The 12390-nt window shown below is 42.7% G+C and overlaps 1 protein-coding gene across 1 annotated transcript in view; it reads left to right on the forward strand.

The window, feature by feature from the left end:
• Positions 1–2480: 2480 nt before the first annotated feature.
• Positions 2481–12390, forward strand: part of TESK2 (testis associated actin remodelling kinase 2) — an 86187-nt gene continuing 76277 nt past the window's right edge. Inside the window, exons 1-2 of the mRNA XM_072866751.1 lie at positions 2481–2679; positions 10743–11047. Of these exons, the coding sequence (XP_072722852.1) occupies positions 10826–11047 (222 nt within the window). The 5' untranslated portion in view covers positions 2481–2679; positions 10743–10825. The remainder of the gene's footprint in view (positions 2680–10742; positions 11048–12390) is intronic.

The raw sequence follows: 12390 nt of genomic DNA on the forward strand, positions 1-12390 counted from the left end.
TGCCGGGATTAGCTCCCAAAAAGAGACGTAATAAAAACCTACCACCAGATGTCATCTTGAAGCTAACTAAGAGCTTCCACACCAGCAGAGACGCAGGATACTGGGGGAATAGTGAGATGAAACGAGGGGTTTCTTTAATGGGGTACAAGGCAGCAGGATCACTGCACGCTGGCATACTGAATGACCACGGAGATGGAGATATTTCAGGGCTGCCTTTGTGAAGTCTTTACACTTGCTTGGATAAATCCCAGCAAAATGCACAGCATTTAAATTTAACTGTAAAAAATAAGTTCTAAAAAATTAGTCTTGATGAAAAGCCCCATTCTGGAGCTCAGTTCTGCTTGAGTGTCAGAGAGCAGAAGACACTGATGGAGCTGAGCAGTTCCATCTGCTTCATCACTGATTAAAATGTGATGGGTATGATAATAATTGCTTAATGGCTTAATTACAAAAGCTTTGCTGCACCCTGTGTTTGAGCTGTCATTAGAATAGATGTTTGCATATGGTTGATATTTAACATGTGGGAGTGTGGGAAAATTTCCTGTGAGGGAAACTGAGAAGGAAAACTAAGAAAGCAGGACAACTTTTTTCCCCACACAAAATACTTTTAATCTATTACCTGTGCAGAAATTATTACACTTTTTGCAGTTAAGTTCACAGAGAAAGTTTCACCATAGACTTGGGTGAAACTCTGAGACTAAATTCAATCAATGAATTGCAGAGTAGAGATTTTAATCCAACTGTAAGGGTAAATCTCCATTCAGTATTATTTGTAGAGTTGGTGCTGATGTTTCCAAACACCCTCAAGCACATTTTGGATCGAGCTGAAAAGATTAGATGTAGATTTAATGACAAAGGATAATGAGAAAACATAGTACTAACTTGGTATGGCAAGACTGAGCGATGTGTTCTTGTCTGAGACTCTTTTTAGTTATAACTCCACTGTTTTTAACTGTTTGCAATGGGGTTATTCTATCCAAGACTCTACAGCGAATGAACTTTGTTTTTTGAAGAGTTTCAGTAAAAATAGCTCAGCCTTTGCCAAGGATGAGGTCAGGGGAAAAAAGTCAATCCCTTGCCAATGTAAAACAAAACCAAAACCCCCTTACAACCATTTAATGAGATGTTCTAGTCCCGCCGTGCTTTGGAATGGATACTTGAAGTTTGGCAGTGTGTCCTAGCAGGAAGAAAGGTATCTTTTTCTATACCTGTTACAAGCTGCCTACATGTGGATAAGTTACAGTTTGAAAAAATAACAGTTTATATGCAAAAAGTCACAGACTTATTACAGCTTGGCAGCCAAAAACCTCAGAAAATTTGAGATGCATTAAGCAGGCTACAGGCAGGACTCGAGGGGCTGAGCAGGACGTTCTGTGCAGCGTGCCCCTCTGCTGTGACCGCCACCACGACTGGGGTGCAGGCAGCTGGAAACAAAGGGGAGAGTTTGGGTAACGTGCTGAAGTTGTGAGAGCTGGAGGGAGGAAGAGACCAGAACAAGGGATGAATCCTGTGGGAAACGTAGTAGGGAGACAGGGAATTGGAGGTAATAACAGCAGGGATGCCGCCACAGAGCCCAATTATGGTCACTTTAAAGCCGGGTGTCGCCCCAGCCACGTGTGAATGGCTCTGCGGGCGGAGGGGCGAGGGCTGCTGCCGGAACTGGCTGCGCTGCCAGTCAGGATTTAGGGCGAAGAGCCGGCGGAACCTGCCGCACGAAGGCTCAAGCCGGCGCTAGGCCGCAGGTGCGCGGCGAGGCCCCGCGGGCCGCCAGGCAGCCCCTCTCGAACGGGACGGCGGTTTCTCTGCTTCCCGGACGGACAGTCGGTTACCCGCCGGCGGCCGCTGCCGCACACGGGTGTGTGCGGTGCGGGACCGCGGGGCCTCCGCCGGCTCTCCGCAGCGCCCCGGCCCGCCGTCGCCATGGCACCCGCGCGCGGCCTGCCGGGACCCGTCGGCGCAGCGCGGGCCCGCTGCCCTCCGCTCCCGCCGGGGTGCCCGTTCTGCTGACAGCTTCACGCCTATCGCTGCCTATAAACATACGGGGATTGGCTCTTCCGCCCGTCCGTCACCACGCGCACCACACTCCTACTGGCTAACTCTCTTATTTATAATCCGCCCTCAAAGGCTGACCAGTGAAAGCGAGGCGCCCCTAGCAACACCCCTCTCTCTTTCCTGCCACTGGCTCCCGCTCGTCTCTCGGCGTTGTTGTCGCTCGTGTGGCTGGCCAAACTGCCTGCCTCTCAAGTGCCTCATGACCAATTAAAAAGGAGCACTCACGTGGACTACTTGCCAGTCCCTCCGCCCGGTTTCCCTTTCTCCATTGGTCGAGAGCCCCCCTCCATCCAGCCTCGCCCGGCGCCGATTGGCTGCTAGAGAGGGGCGGCTCCTGGTCGGGTGCCGCCCCGGCGCTGTGGGCGGCTTGGCGGCGGCGCTCGCCGGGGGGGGGGCGGACGCGTGAGGAGGAGGAGGCGGGGGCCGCGGCCGGGGGAGGAGGAGCTGCGGCGATCACGGCCCCGGGTCCCGCAGCTGGGTTCCCTCCTCACATGGGGCCCCCTCGCTTGCCGCAGCGGCGGGGCAGACCCTCGCCGGGTTGCTGAGGGGCCGGGGGTTGGCCGCGGGTGGGGTATGCGGCCATGAGAGCCCGCGCCGCCCACAGGCCCTGCTGGTGCCGCCGCTCAGGTAACGGCCGGCGCGAGGGGCGGAGGGGGGCGCGAGCAGGGAGCGGGGCGGGGGGTGCCCGCATTTCTCCGGGGCAGCCAGCGAGGGGAAGGTCGTTGCGGGCGGGGGGGGCACCCCCCGAAGGCGGTGAGGGAGGAGAGGAGCCGCTCCGGGGAAGGGCACCCGTCTAGCGGAGGGGAAGGGGCAGCCGGCGGGGTCCCGCCGCCCCCCCCCCGGCAGTGCGGTGAGGTGAGTGATGCGTTTGGGTTAGCAGGTGCCTGAAGGGGCTGCCTTCACCCCGGGGGCGAGGTGTGAGGGGGAGCGGGTGCTGCAGGACGCCTGAGCGCTGCGGGGGAAGCCGGCTGCGGGGAAGGCAGGCTGCAGAAACCCGTGCCCTGATCCGGGGGCAAGGGTCTGCCTGAAGACGGCTAGGATCTTTGCCCGACCACATGAGGACTGCCTTGAAAATGGTCGCTTTGCCAAGACGTGTGAAAGCTTGGCTCGGGTTTTGCTATTTTAAGTGCTACCCTGTAAGAATACATGAATCATGTTTTAATGACAGGCTCGACCGTTCAAGTGTATGTGCATATATGTTTGCTTTATGGCCTTCAGATGAAAGGTGCTGTATAAATGCAGATGATCACTCTTAATGTTGCATTCCTTTGAGGGTGGGAACTCTATTTGCTTTAAGTATAGGGGACTTTCCACTCGGGTATTCTGATAGGTAGTACCTTGATAGTTGAAAGCTAAAATTTCAAGAGTACCAAATTGAATTTTATTTAAGTTTATACCTTTCTGTTTGTCCCCCTAAAAAAGATTTACAGCTAATATTTAGCCTAATTTATGCAAAGCCTTTATGCTTCAACTGAAATTATTATTTTTTTTTTAGTAGAGATCAGAGTTCTAACATATTTTATTGTCTGCAAAATCAACAGACTTACAGTTTTATGGACTTAATTAGGCACTGCAATTTACAACCTAAGATAAGGTTTTTTTAATGAGAAACTCTGATACACCCAGTGGACTAGCCATAAGCCGTTCCATTTAGTCATCATCTTTGGAAATTATTGTTGCATACCATATCCTGACAGGCCAATAAAAATGTCATTTTCCAACTCTTGCAGAAATCTGCTGTACAACTGTAGACATGGCTGTGTAACTCCATTGTTCATTTTTATTTGTCTTCACGTAAAACTTGCATGCAAAGCATGAGTAGCTTGAACTGAAGGGAAAGGGGTGTGTTCCCTGTACCTGGTGGCAAGTGTGTGCTCTCCTGTGGTTTTTGTTTTGAACTTGTTTTTTGCTATTTTGTTAGGATGAACAGCTGGCAGTGGGAGCGGAGCAGGAGATAGGGACAGAGTACTCCTTGCTTCAGTGCTTAATATTTTTCTGACCATGGAAGGAGAAATTTGGTCCAAATGAGGTGTTCTGGTGGTATAGGCCTCCTGTAACCTAGTTGTACCCTCCATTTCTATACATTTGTGCTTTTGTCGTTGTAATTCTTTATGCAAATTATTCACAAATTCATGAAAGAAACACAGGGTTAAAGGAGGAGAATGTTGCTTCTGTGTCTGCTGCAGAAAAGAATGAAGCTTGAGGTTCACTTGCATCATAGGTTCCCTTTCTGTATTCTTCCTGTAGCCGAGAACCACGCATTTGCACAACAGCAAAGCTTTTTATTGTATCCTTGCAGCATGGTATCTTGCAGCCTGGCACAAAAATAAGTGCCCAAAAATAAGTGCCTTTCTAGGCAAGATCAAAAAATAGTCAGTGTTCGTAAATTTTTTTAAGCCCGTTTCCTGCTTATTAGTTCCCTAATGTGTTCATTTGAAGTTGTGTATTTATCAGTAAGTACATCTAATAATCGGCAACTGTATCACACTGGCTCCATCTGTTGTCTGTTGCCAAGTCCTCTTTCTGACTTAGATAGTAAGCTTCTTTCCGTACGGCCCTGTCACTTTTTCTTAAGTTTAACACATTTCTGGCAGTGGCTAAGCCACTTTTTGATATGATTGTCCCATTAGTTGCACTGGAGAATTGTAATAGCTCTTGCAACCAGGAGGGGAGTTAGTTGAAAGAACTTTGCTTTTGAAAGCTGACTTTGTACACTCCAGGTCTGTGGCTCACAAACTGTGAGTTACAGGTTTCCCCTTGGCACCCAGGGTGCTTCAGATTGATATGTAAATACCAGCAGATTCCAACGTCTCTACGTTAGCAATAACAGATTTGGGAAGCCCTATTCTCGCTTGAAGAATTAATAAACAAATTAGTCAAGACTGTGTTACTGTTCCGTTTGTGCAGCTGGTACCTGAAGCAAACATGGTACTGGGTGTTTCACAGTAGCATGAAACCAGTAGCACGGACTGGTGCTTCAGCTGTATTTTAAAGGGTAGATTACAGAATGCGTTTAAATATTTGTGGAGATGATACTTTTAGCTGGGAAATACAAATATTGACTGTCTTGTGTGATGATGTATAAATGTAAGATTTTGTCCAAGAGAGGTCAGTCAGGTATGAAATTCAGCCTGCTTACTTTATCTTTATCCCTCTTTCAAGCATTCTTGTTCTCTTTTCTTGCCTTTGCTGTGCTGGGTTATCTCACTGGCTGCATTGAAACAACAAAAAGTCATGAATGCCCCCAGTGCTAACAGAGCTGTCAGCCCTCAGTCATAAACCTGGCGGAGAGGCTGAGGGGGAAATTCCTTGATTATTGAGATGTTACAGTACCTGTTGGTATTGGAAGGCTTTGGTTCCCTTTGTTTTTCTCAAGAGCTAAGCAAATGTCAGCCTGCTGACACCCGGAAGGCATGAGCTGCTTCTCAGTGTCTTTACTGAGCTCTGTTTTGTTAGGCAAACATAATATATTAAAATTATCCATTTGAAGCGGCAGCTGTGTATTGTACATGGTCTACTTGAGTGATTATTTAACTCTAACCATGCTCTGTAACTAGGCTAGTGTGTCTGTCTGCACTGTGGATTGGAGTGACTAAAACCAGGCTAGGAGACAAATGGATTTTTGCAAGGTCCTTCTGTAGAGGTTTAGTTTTATATTATAATTGGACCCTAGAAACTGTTGGCAATTATACTATGGGCATAAGGATCAAGTGGTTTTCTGTTTGTTTGTGGGTTTTTAATCTCTTCCCCCCCCCCAGTTCTATTTGCCTTCTAAATATGTGCCAGAATTTATGTCTGTGCTTGATGCAAATATTTTTTAAACCTACAACCTTGGCCCTGAATCCTGAGCTCTGCAGTAAGTTAATGGCTAGTCTCTCTTACTGGTTTCAGACTTGGCTACAGTCACAAAATAAATGAACTGTTTGTTTCAGCTTAGCCTCTTGTGGAAGTTTGTTTGCATTATAAAACCACGATGCAGTTTAGCATACTTGCAGTTTCTGGAGTGCTGTAGTAGGGCTAATGCAGGTCTCTTCTGAGGAATGTCAGCCCTACTTGTGGGAAGCTTATGCTATGACAGTACTGGCTAGAGCTAGGAATTACCCCCTACAGGAGAGATGAAATTAAAGCAAAATATTACCTAAATGAAAATAGAAAATGTTGGGATTTTCACGTTCGAGTGTAATGTCGTAATTAAGACTTTAAACTGGACCCTAAGACTTAATCCCATAAAAGTAGTCAAAAAGACTTCAGCTTCAGGATGAGCTGGGCCAAATGTAGTGCAAGCTCTGGTACTTGTACCTACCTTGTCTGTAAATATGTGACATTATCTTTCTCCCAAAGACAAGAAGCTAAGTTATGGACAAACCAAGGAACTTTCCTCTGTTAGGAAAGCGGATGACAGCAGTTGAGAACAAAATTGTGGAATGCCTGGCTCTCTTTACCTGTTCAGTTTGATTTCTTGTGTTTCATTCCCAAATATTTTTCTTTTTTTTTTTTCTTTTTTTTTTTCTCCAGGCTAATGACCTCAAAGTCAATTCAGTCTTTGGAAGATTTAGTTCTTTACATTCCTTTGAAGCTTTTCTGAAATTTGCACATTACTACAGTGAATGCTTCCCCCCTCCCCCCCCCCCCCCCCCAAGTTATTATTTTGTTGAGTGACACTTGCCAGCATAATTCCTTCATGTTTTTGTAGTGCTGGGTTTTGAAGCTACATCAGACTATGAGTTTAAATAGTTAACTCCTGGCAAATGACTTATGTCAAAGCTTTGGCATCTTGTTCTTCAGAAAACCTTTTCAAATTAATAACATGCATCCACCAGATTTATTGCTTTCCAGGCTGAATGCCTAGCGACAGTCTTCTGTGTCTAAAAATGGTTGTTGTTGTTAAGGCCATCTTTTAGGAAATTGTGAGTTTGACATTTGAGTGCAAATATGCACATGTTATAAAGATACTGGGAACAGAAAAAGTCTTAGTAATGAATTGAGATGTTTTTTGGAAGGATCTTGTTTTACACCCTGAGGCATTAAAGAGATGCTGCTAAAGTTGAGAAGCCTTACCCATTTTTATGTCTATGAAGTATAAAATGTTAAGTACTGGCTAATATATGTCACCTCTTAGATTTACATTGATGTGTGGGGTATAACTTGATGTGCTATTGTGGGGTTTCCGTCTTTAAGTATTTGCAGGCTTAGGCATTGGTTTTGAAAGCCAAACATCTAATTAACCAAATAAATGCTGATAGTATTTGTATTTATAGTAATTTCTACAATTAAAAAAATCAATGCATTCATACAGTGGAGAAACTGATCTTAATATAATATTAACATGAATAATTTTTTTTTTCTTCAAAGTTTGTTTTTTTAAACCAAGAAATTAAAATGTGGTAGGGCATGAAACATTCTGAAATTGTGCTTTTCAGTAATAAAATAAGTGGATGAGTAGGGCAGGTATGCATTTTGAGAGGTGTATTTCTAAATTATTTTTGTCTTGGCAGAGTGGGGTGTGTTTTTCTTGGATAAGGATGTCAGAAAAATTGGTCTGAAAGCTGAGAATTGATTGGGAAATGTTTTTAGTCTCCTTTTTTAACTGGCTGTTGAGCACAGCTTAAAGAGTTTTTAAGCTGAACTTTAATATGAAAAAAAAACCACCAACAACCTTTTAGTTGGTTGCAGAATTTGCAGGATGGTTTGGATTCTGTTCAGTGCACTTTAATTAACCATACAAGGTAGTAAATTAAAGTACCTCAGACTGACTTGACAGTCAATTAAACCTTGGTTGATTTCATTGAGAATGTGATCATTAGTGTAATTGGCCAAAATGACAGGAGGCCCACTTGGAATTGTGCCCACTTGAAATTTGCCTCTAATTCTGTCCTGGGCAGAAAACTAGACAAATGGAGCTCTATCCAAATAATTTCCAAGGATTTCGTGTAGCTGTCTGGAAAGAAGGCAAACTCTAGCAGGCAAAAATGAAGGAATGAGTTACTTGGGAATCCAGGTGGCAAAGCCTTTTGGGGTTTATGTTGTGTGAAGTACTTTGAATATCTTCTTTCATTGTGGGATTTGTATAGAGTTTTGCAAAGTTCACCATGTGATTTCAATCAAAAGGATGTGTATGTGAGGGAGATTTTTTTTTGTTTTGTTTCATGTTTTGTTTTGTTAAATAGATTGAGAGACTATGGCGAGAGCTGATCTTTTGTTAATACTATATTTAAGGTATAGGTATACTGGATACTTAAGACAGAGTTAGGCTTTTCCTCCTAATCAAGATCTCTTACCTGACTTGGTATCTTCCTCTGTTGAGACAACAGCAATCTTCCCTATTTTCTTTTTGCATATATCTTGCTTTGCTTGAGAACTTAAACTTATACTCCTGATTTACAAGTTGCTTTAGTTTGCTGAGCTGCAGTGCAGATGTGTTGTTTCACTAGATTTAGCAGAGGTGTCTACACGCTCCAGGGTCCACTTCATATGGTGTTCCTGTGATACTGGAGTGTCGTACTGTGCATTTCTGGGGCAAATGCTTGCTCCCTTCCTTGGAAAGTATCTAGTGCATGTGGGTACTACTCTCATGTAAATAAGTTCTAAAAAATTGTTTCTTCAATTACAGCGGGTTTTCTGGTCAGTCTCCAAAGATACTTGCATCTCCTGTTCCAGAAAATGAATTGTTAACACTGTGGTTTCCTGTCCATCCTCCTTCCATAGATAGTTCTTTCTTTATCTCCTTGAAAAGTAACCACATGATAGTTTGTCCCTTTCAGATCAAAAGGAATTATTTAAGCATGCCTTGGAAATTCCTGGGCATCTTCTCTATAGCTGAGGAGGTTCTCTGGGCTATTTTTCTCAGCTGGAGAGATAGAACAGGCTTTATCTTCCCATGGTGCTTCTGTACCATTTCCAGACCCTCAAGGCTCATGGGGCAAGAATATGAGGTCAGAAATTGGATTCTGATCTTCTGTGTGGCAATCGGCCACACCATAACATTAGACCGTGTAGTACTATCATCTGAAAAGCTCAGTAAGCTCATACATGTGGGAGTCTGCATATAAAATTCTGTAGGAATACCACGACGTGGGATTTGATAGAGATTAAATTTCTTAATCAGGCTGTGGTAAGACTCTCTTATACCCAACGACTCCCATTTAGAGAGGTAAGTGTTAAGATATTTGAAATAAACACCCTTCAAAAATATGGAGGGTTTTTTATTTTTTTTATTATTATTTTTTGGAGAGGACAACCTCAAATTAATTCCATGCAGTTCAACAGAGCTTACTTCTGAAGGCAGGGAAGGACTGTGTGTTTTTCTGATGTGTTGGCACAGAGCATGTCTGAAAGATACACTGCATACAAAACATGGGTATAGCAGCACTGCTGTATATTCAGAGGACAGCTGGTGTGCCTCTGTTTTTGAGATGCTCTTCAAATTTAGTGTATTGTTCAGGTTCTGTACATCTGTGTAAATAGAAGTATAATTGCCTGGCCTGCTCCCTGCTTTGTGATTATTTTGTCCACCATTTTTTTTGTTTTTTAAATTTTATTGTTTCTTTCCCCTCCCTCCAGTTTTTCATTCACCCTCGGGGGGGAAGAAAAAAAAAAAAGAGAGAGAAATCTATCCTCTTTGTGACTGCTCACTTTGTTCAGGTTTTGTAGGGGCTCACCAAATTGCTGTAAATGAACAGTTAAGTGTGGAAAAGATGAATAACCTCTCGAGTCTAAGGTTTAAAGAAAAAAAAAAAGTAGGCCACCTGTCAAGTTTGCCAGTCCAAGCTGAATTTGATGTGCTCCAGAGTCATCCTGATTACTTCATCATCCTCTTAAAAAGAAAAAAAAAATTCCTGTACTGTTGGTGTACACCCCCCCCCCCCCCTTTATTTTTTTCTTTTCTCCTACTTGGCAAATGTAGCTTGTTTCCTGTGTTTTCAGTTGAACTGAAATTAATACAGCTTTAAAAAGTGTGTTTGTGGGGAGAATTGTTCTAGCAGTTTCTTATAAGAATACTTTGTTTTTGTAGCAGGATTATTGATGTTTTTATAAATCTGGGGGCTAGATCTTTAGTGGATATAAACTTGTGTTCCTACCAATTAAGGAATTAGTCTTGGAACACTCATAGGTGGAAGCTTTAAGAACAAAGGTTTTGGTGCTCCACCTACTGTTATTGACAGCTAATAATTTTCCTTATGTCAACTGAAAGTTGATCTGGTTTTTATAGTTAGGGATCCTTCGTTCAGTCCCTAATGTGAAATGGTTTCTTGCGATAGTGGTAGACTGGTCACCAACTGCTACTGAAGTAGAATAGAGCGTTACATTTTGTGGGTTTCCTCCTGCTTAGTTGCTTGCTTTAGCAACCAGAACTTAAGTAAAAAAGAAAGAGGCGGGGGGGAGGGAATGAAAGTTGTTTGTTAGCAGTTAAATTTTGAGTTCCAAACCTATTCATCTCGTAATAGCCAGAGCATAGGGTATTTCCGTGAACCTAAAGGAAAAGTTCATTAGATTGTCTGTCTTTACTGATGATGCTGTGGGGTTGGTTGTGGTGTTTTGGGTTTTTTTTCCTTCAATTTTTCATGCCCCTACTTGGATATCTTCTGCTTTTTTTTTCTGACTCCCTTAAACTGGTGTAAGCTGTGTTGGAGTCCTATCAAACATATCTAATATGTTTACAATAATGGTAATCTCAATTTCTTGTATTTTAGGATCCAACAAGAGTAGAGAAGACAGCAAATTACCTAAGATGTGAGAAGTTCTCCCTTAGCAAAAATAAAACCTTGTTTTCAAAATGGACCGAAGTAAGCGGAATTCAATAGCAGGATTTCCACCACGCTTGGAGCGCGCTGAAGACTTTGATGGTGGCGCTGGAGGAGAAGGGACTGCATCCCAGATAGGAAGAGTTTGTACCTCTTCATACAGAGCCCTGATAAGTGCCTTTTCCAGACTTACTCGTCTTGATGACTTCACATGTGAGAAAATTGGCTCTGGTTTCTTCTCTGAGGTGTTCAAGGTGTGTGTTTAGTTCTTTCCTCTCTTCATGTTGATTGCTTCATGTTTGGTGCTGAGAATGTACACGAGTATCAGCAGAAGTACTTCTCAGTGAAGTCAACTGTTTGTTCTTGTCTTTGCTTTACTCAGGATGAGTGAGTGATGGAGAACTTGTAGGAATCACATTTCCTCTGTCACTCTTTCAGCTGTTTTTTATCACTTGTAATTTATTTGGGGAGTTGCAGAGGCTATTTGGGAGAACCAGTAAAAGCTAAAAAAAAATTGATTTCTCTTTTGGTCTCTGCCATGTATTTTTGCATTCATGTAGTGTATGAAACACCAATGGCTCTTGCTTCTCTTATATGTAGGCGTGAATGTCTTTAATGTAGCTAGTTTATTAGTTTTGTGGGATTGTACTCATTCCTTTGGTAGTCTTTGCCTTCCAACACTAGATGCATGTGTTAAGAGATCTACACATGATTACTGAATTTGAAACCACAAAATTTATTGCACTGAAGTTACAATACAATTAGCTGCTCTTCTCTGTTTCCTTTGCTGCTTGTTATGCCATGCCTCTAACTCAAATAATCAGAGATTGGTTTGAAGTAAATAGTATGAATGAGAAAATCTGATGTTGTCAGTGACTTGCTGCTATGAATCTGGGAAGTGGATAAGATCTTTGTAAAGCAATTTGTGAAACCATACAGGCAACCCCAGTTTTATAGCGCTGGTGATATTTCTGCTGTTCTGACTGTTCTGGTAAGGTTTATTGTAGAGGAATAGGACATTGAGTTGACTTCCAAGCTTTTAGGCATTGCAAAAATAATTTGTTTCCTTGTCCTAGTTCCTGACTTTAAATGAAGTCACCCTGCAAATTATTTCCATTTCAGTGAAATGCCAGAAAACTTTTATCTCACAATATGATGTCCATTCCATGACGCTTCATGTAGTCTTTTCTTTAAGAAGTTAAACCAAAAAAACTCTTATCCAGCTTTATTGCTGTGAATAGCTATGCAAATTAGAAAATGAAAATTTTTTTTATGTTGCTTTAATACCCAAAGGCATTCAGATCTCCATATATACCTCTCCTCTTGTGTAAAGGCAAGCCACTCCACAGAAGTCTGTCTGTTTAGCTAGATGTATGAAATTTAATTTTCACTAACACAAGTTTTTAATTCTTTCATATGGGCAGACATGAAGAATTTTATTTGGGGTGTGTAGGAGACTTGGTACAGGTCAGCTATTTATAAAGCCAGCTTGTATACCAATTGAAAACAAGGTTTTGTTTTTTTCTTCTTGTTTTCCTATTTAGAAGACTTTCTGTAAAGCATTTTGTAGCAACTGTCTTTGTATCCAGACATTTCT

Source organism: Ciconia boyciana, chromosome 7 (genome assembly GCF_034638445.1).
Source record: "Ciconia boyciana chromosome 7, ASM3463844v1, whole genome shotgun sequence".
NCBI classification, from domain to species: Eukaryota; Metazoa; Chordata; class Aves; order Ciconiiformes; family Ciconiidae; genus Ciconia; species Ciconia boyciana.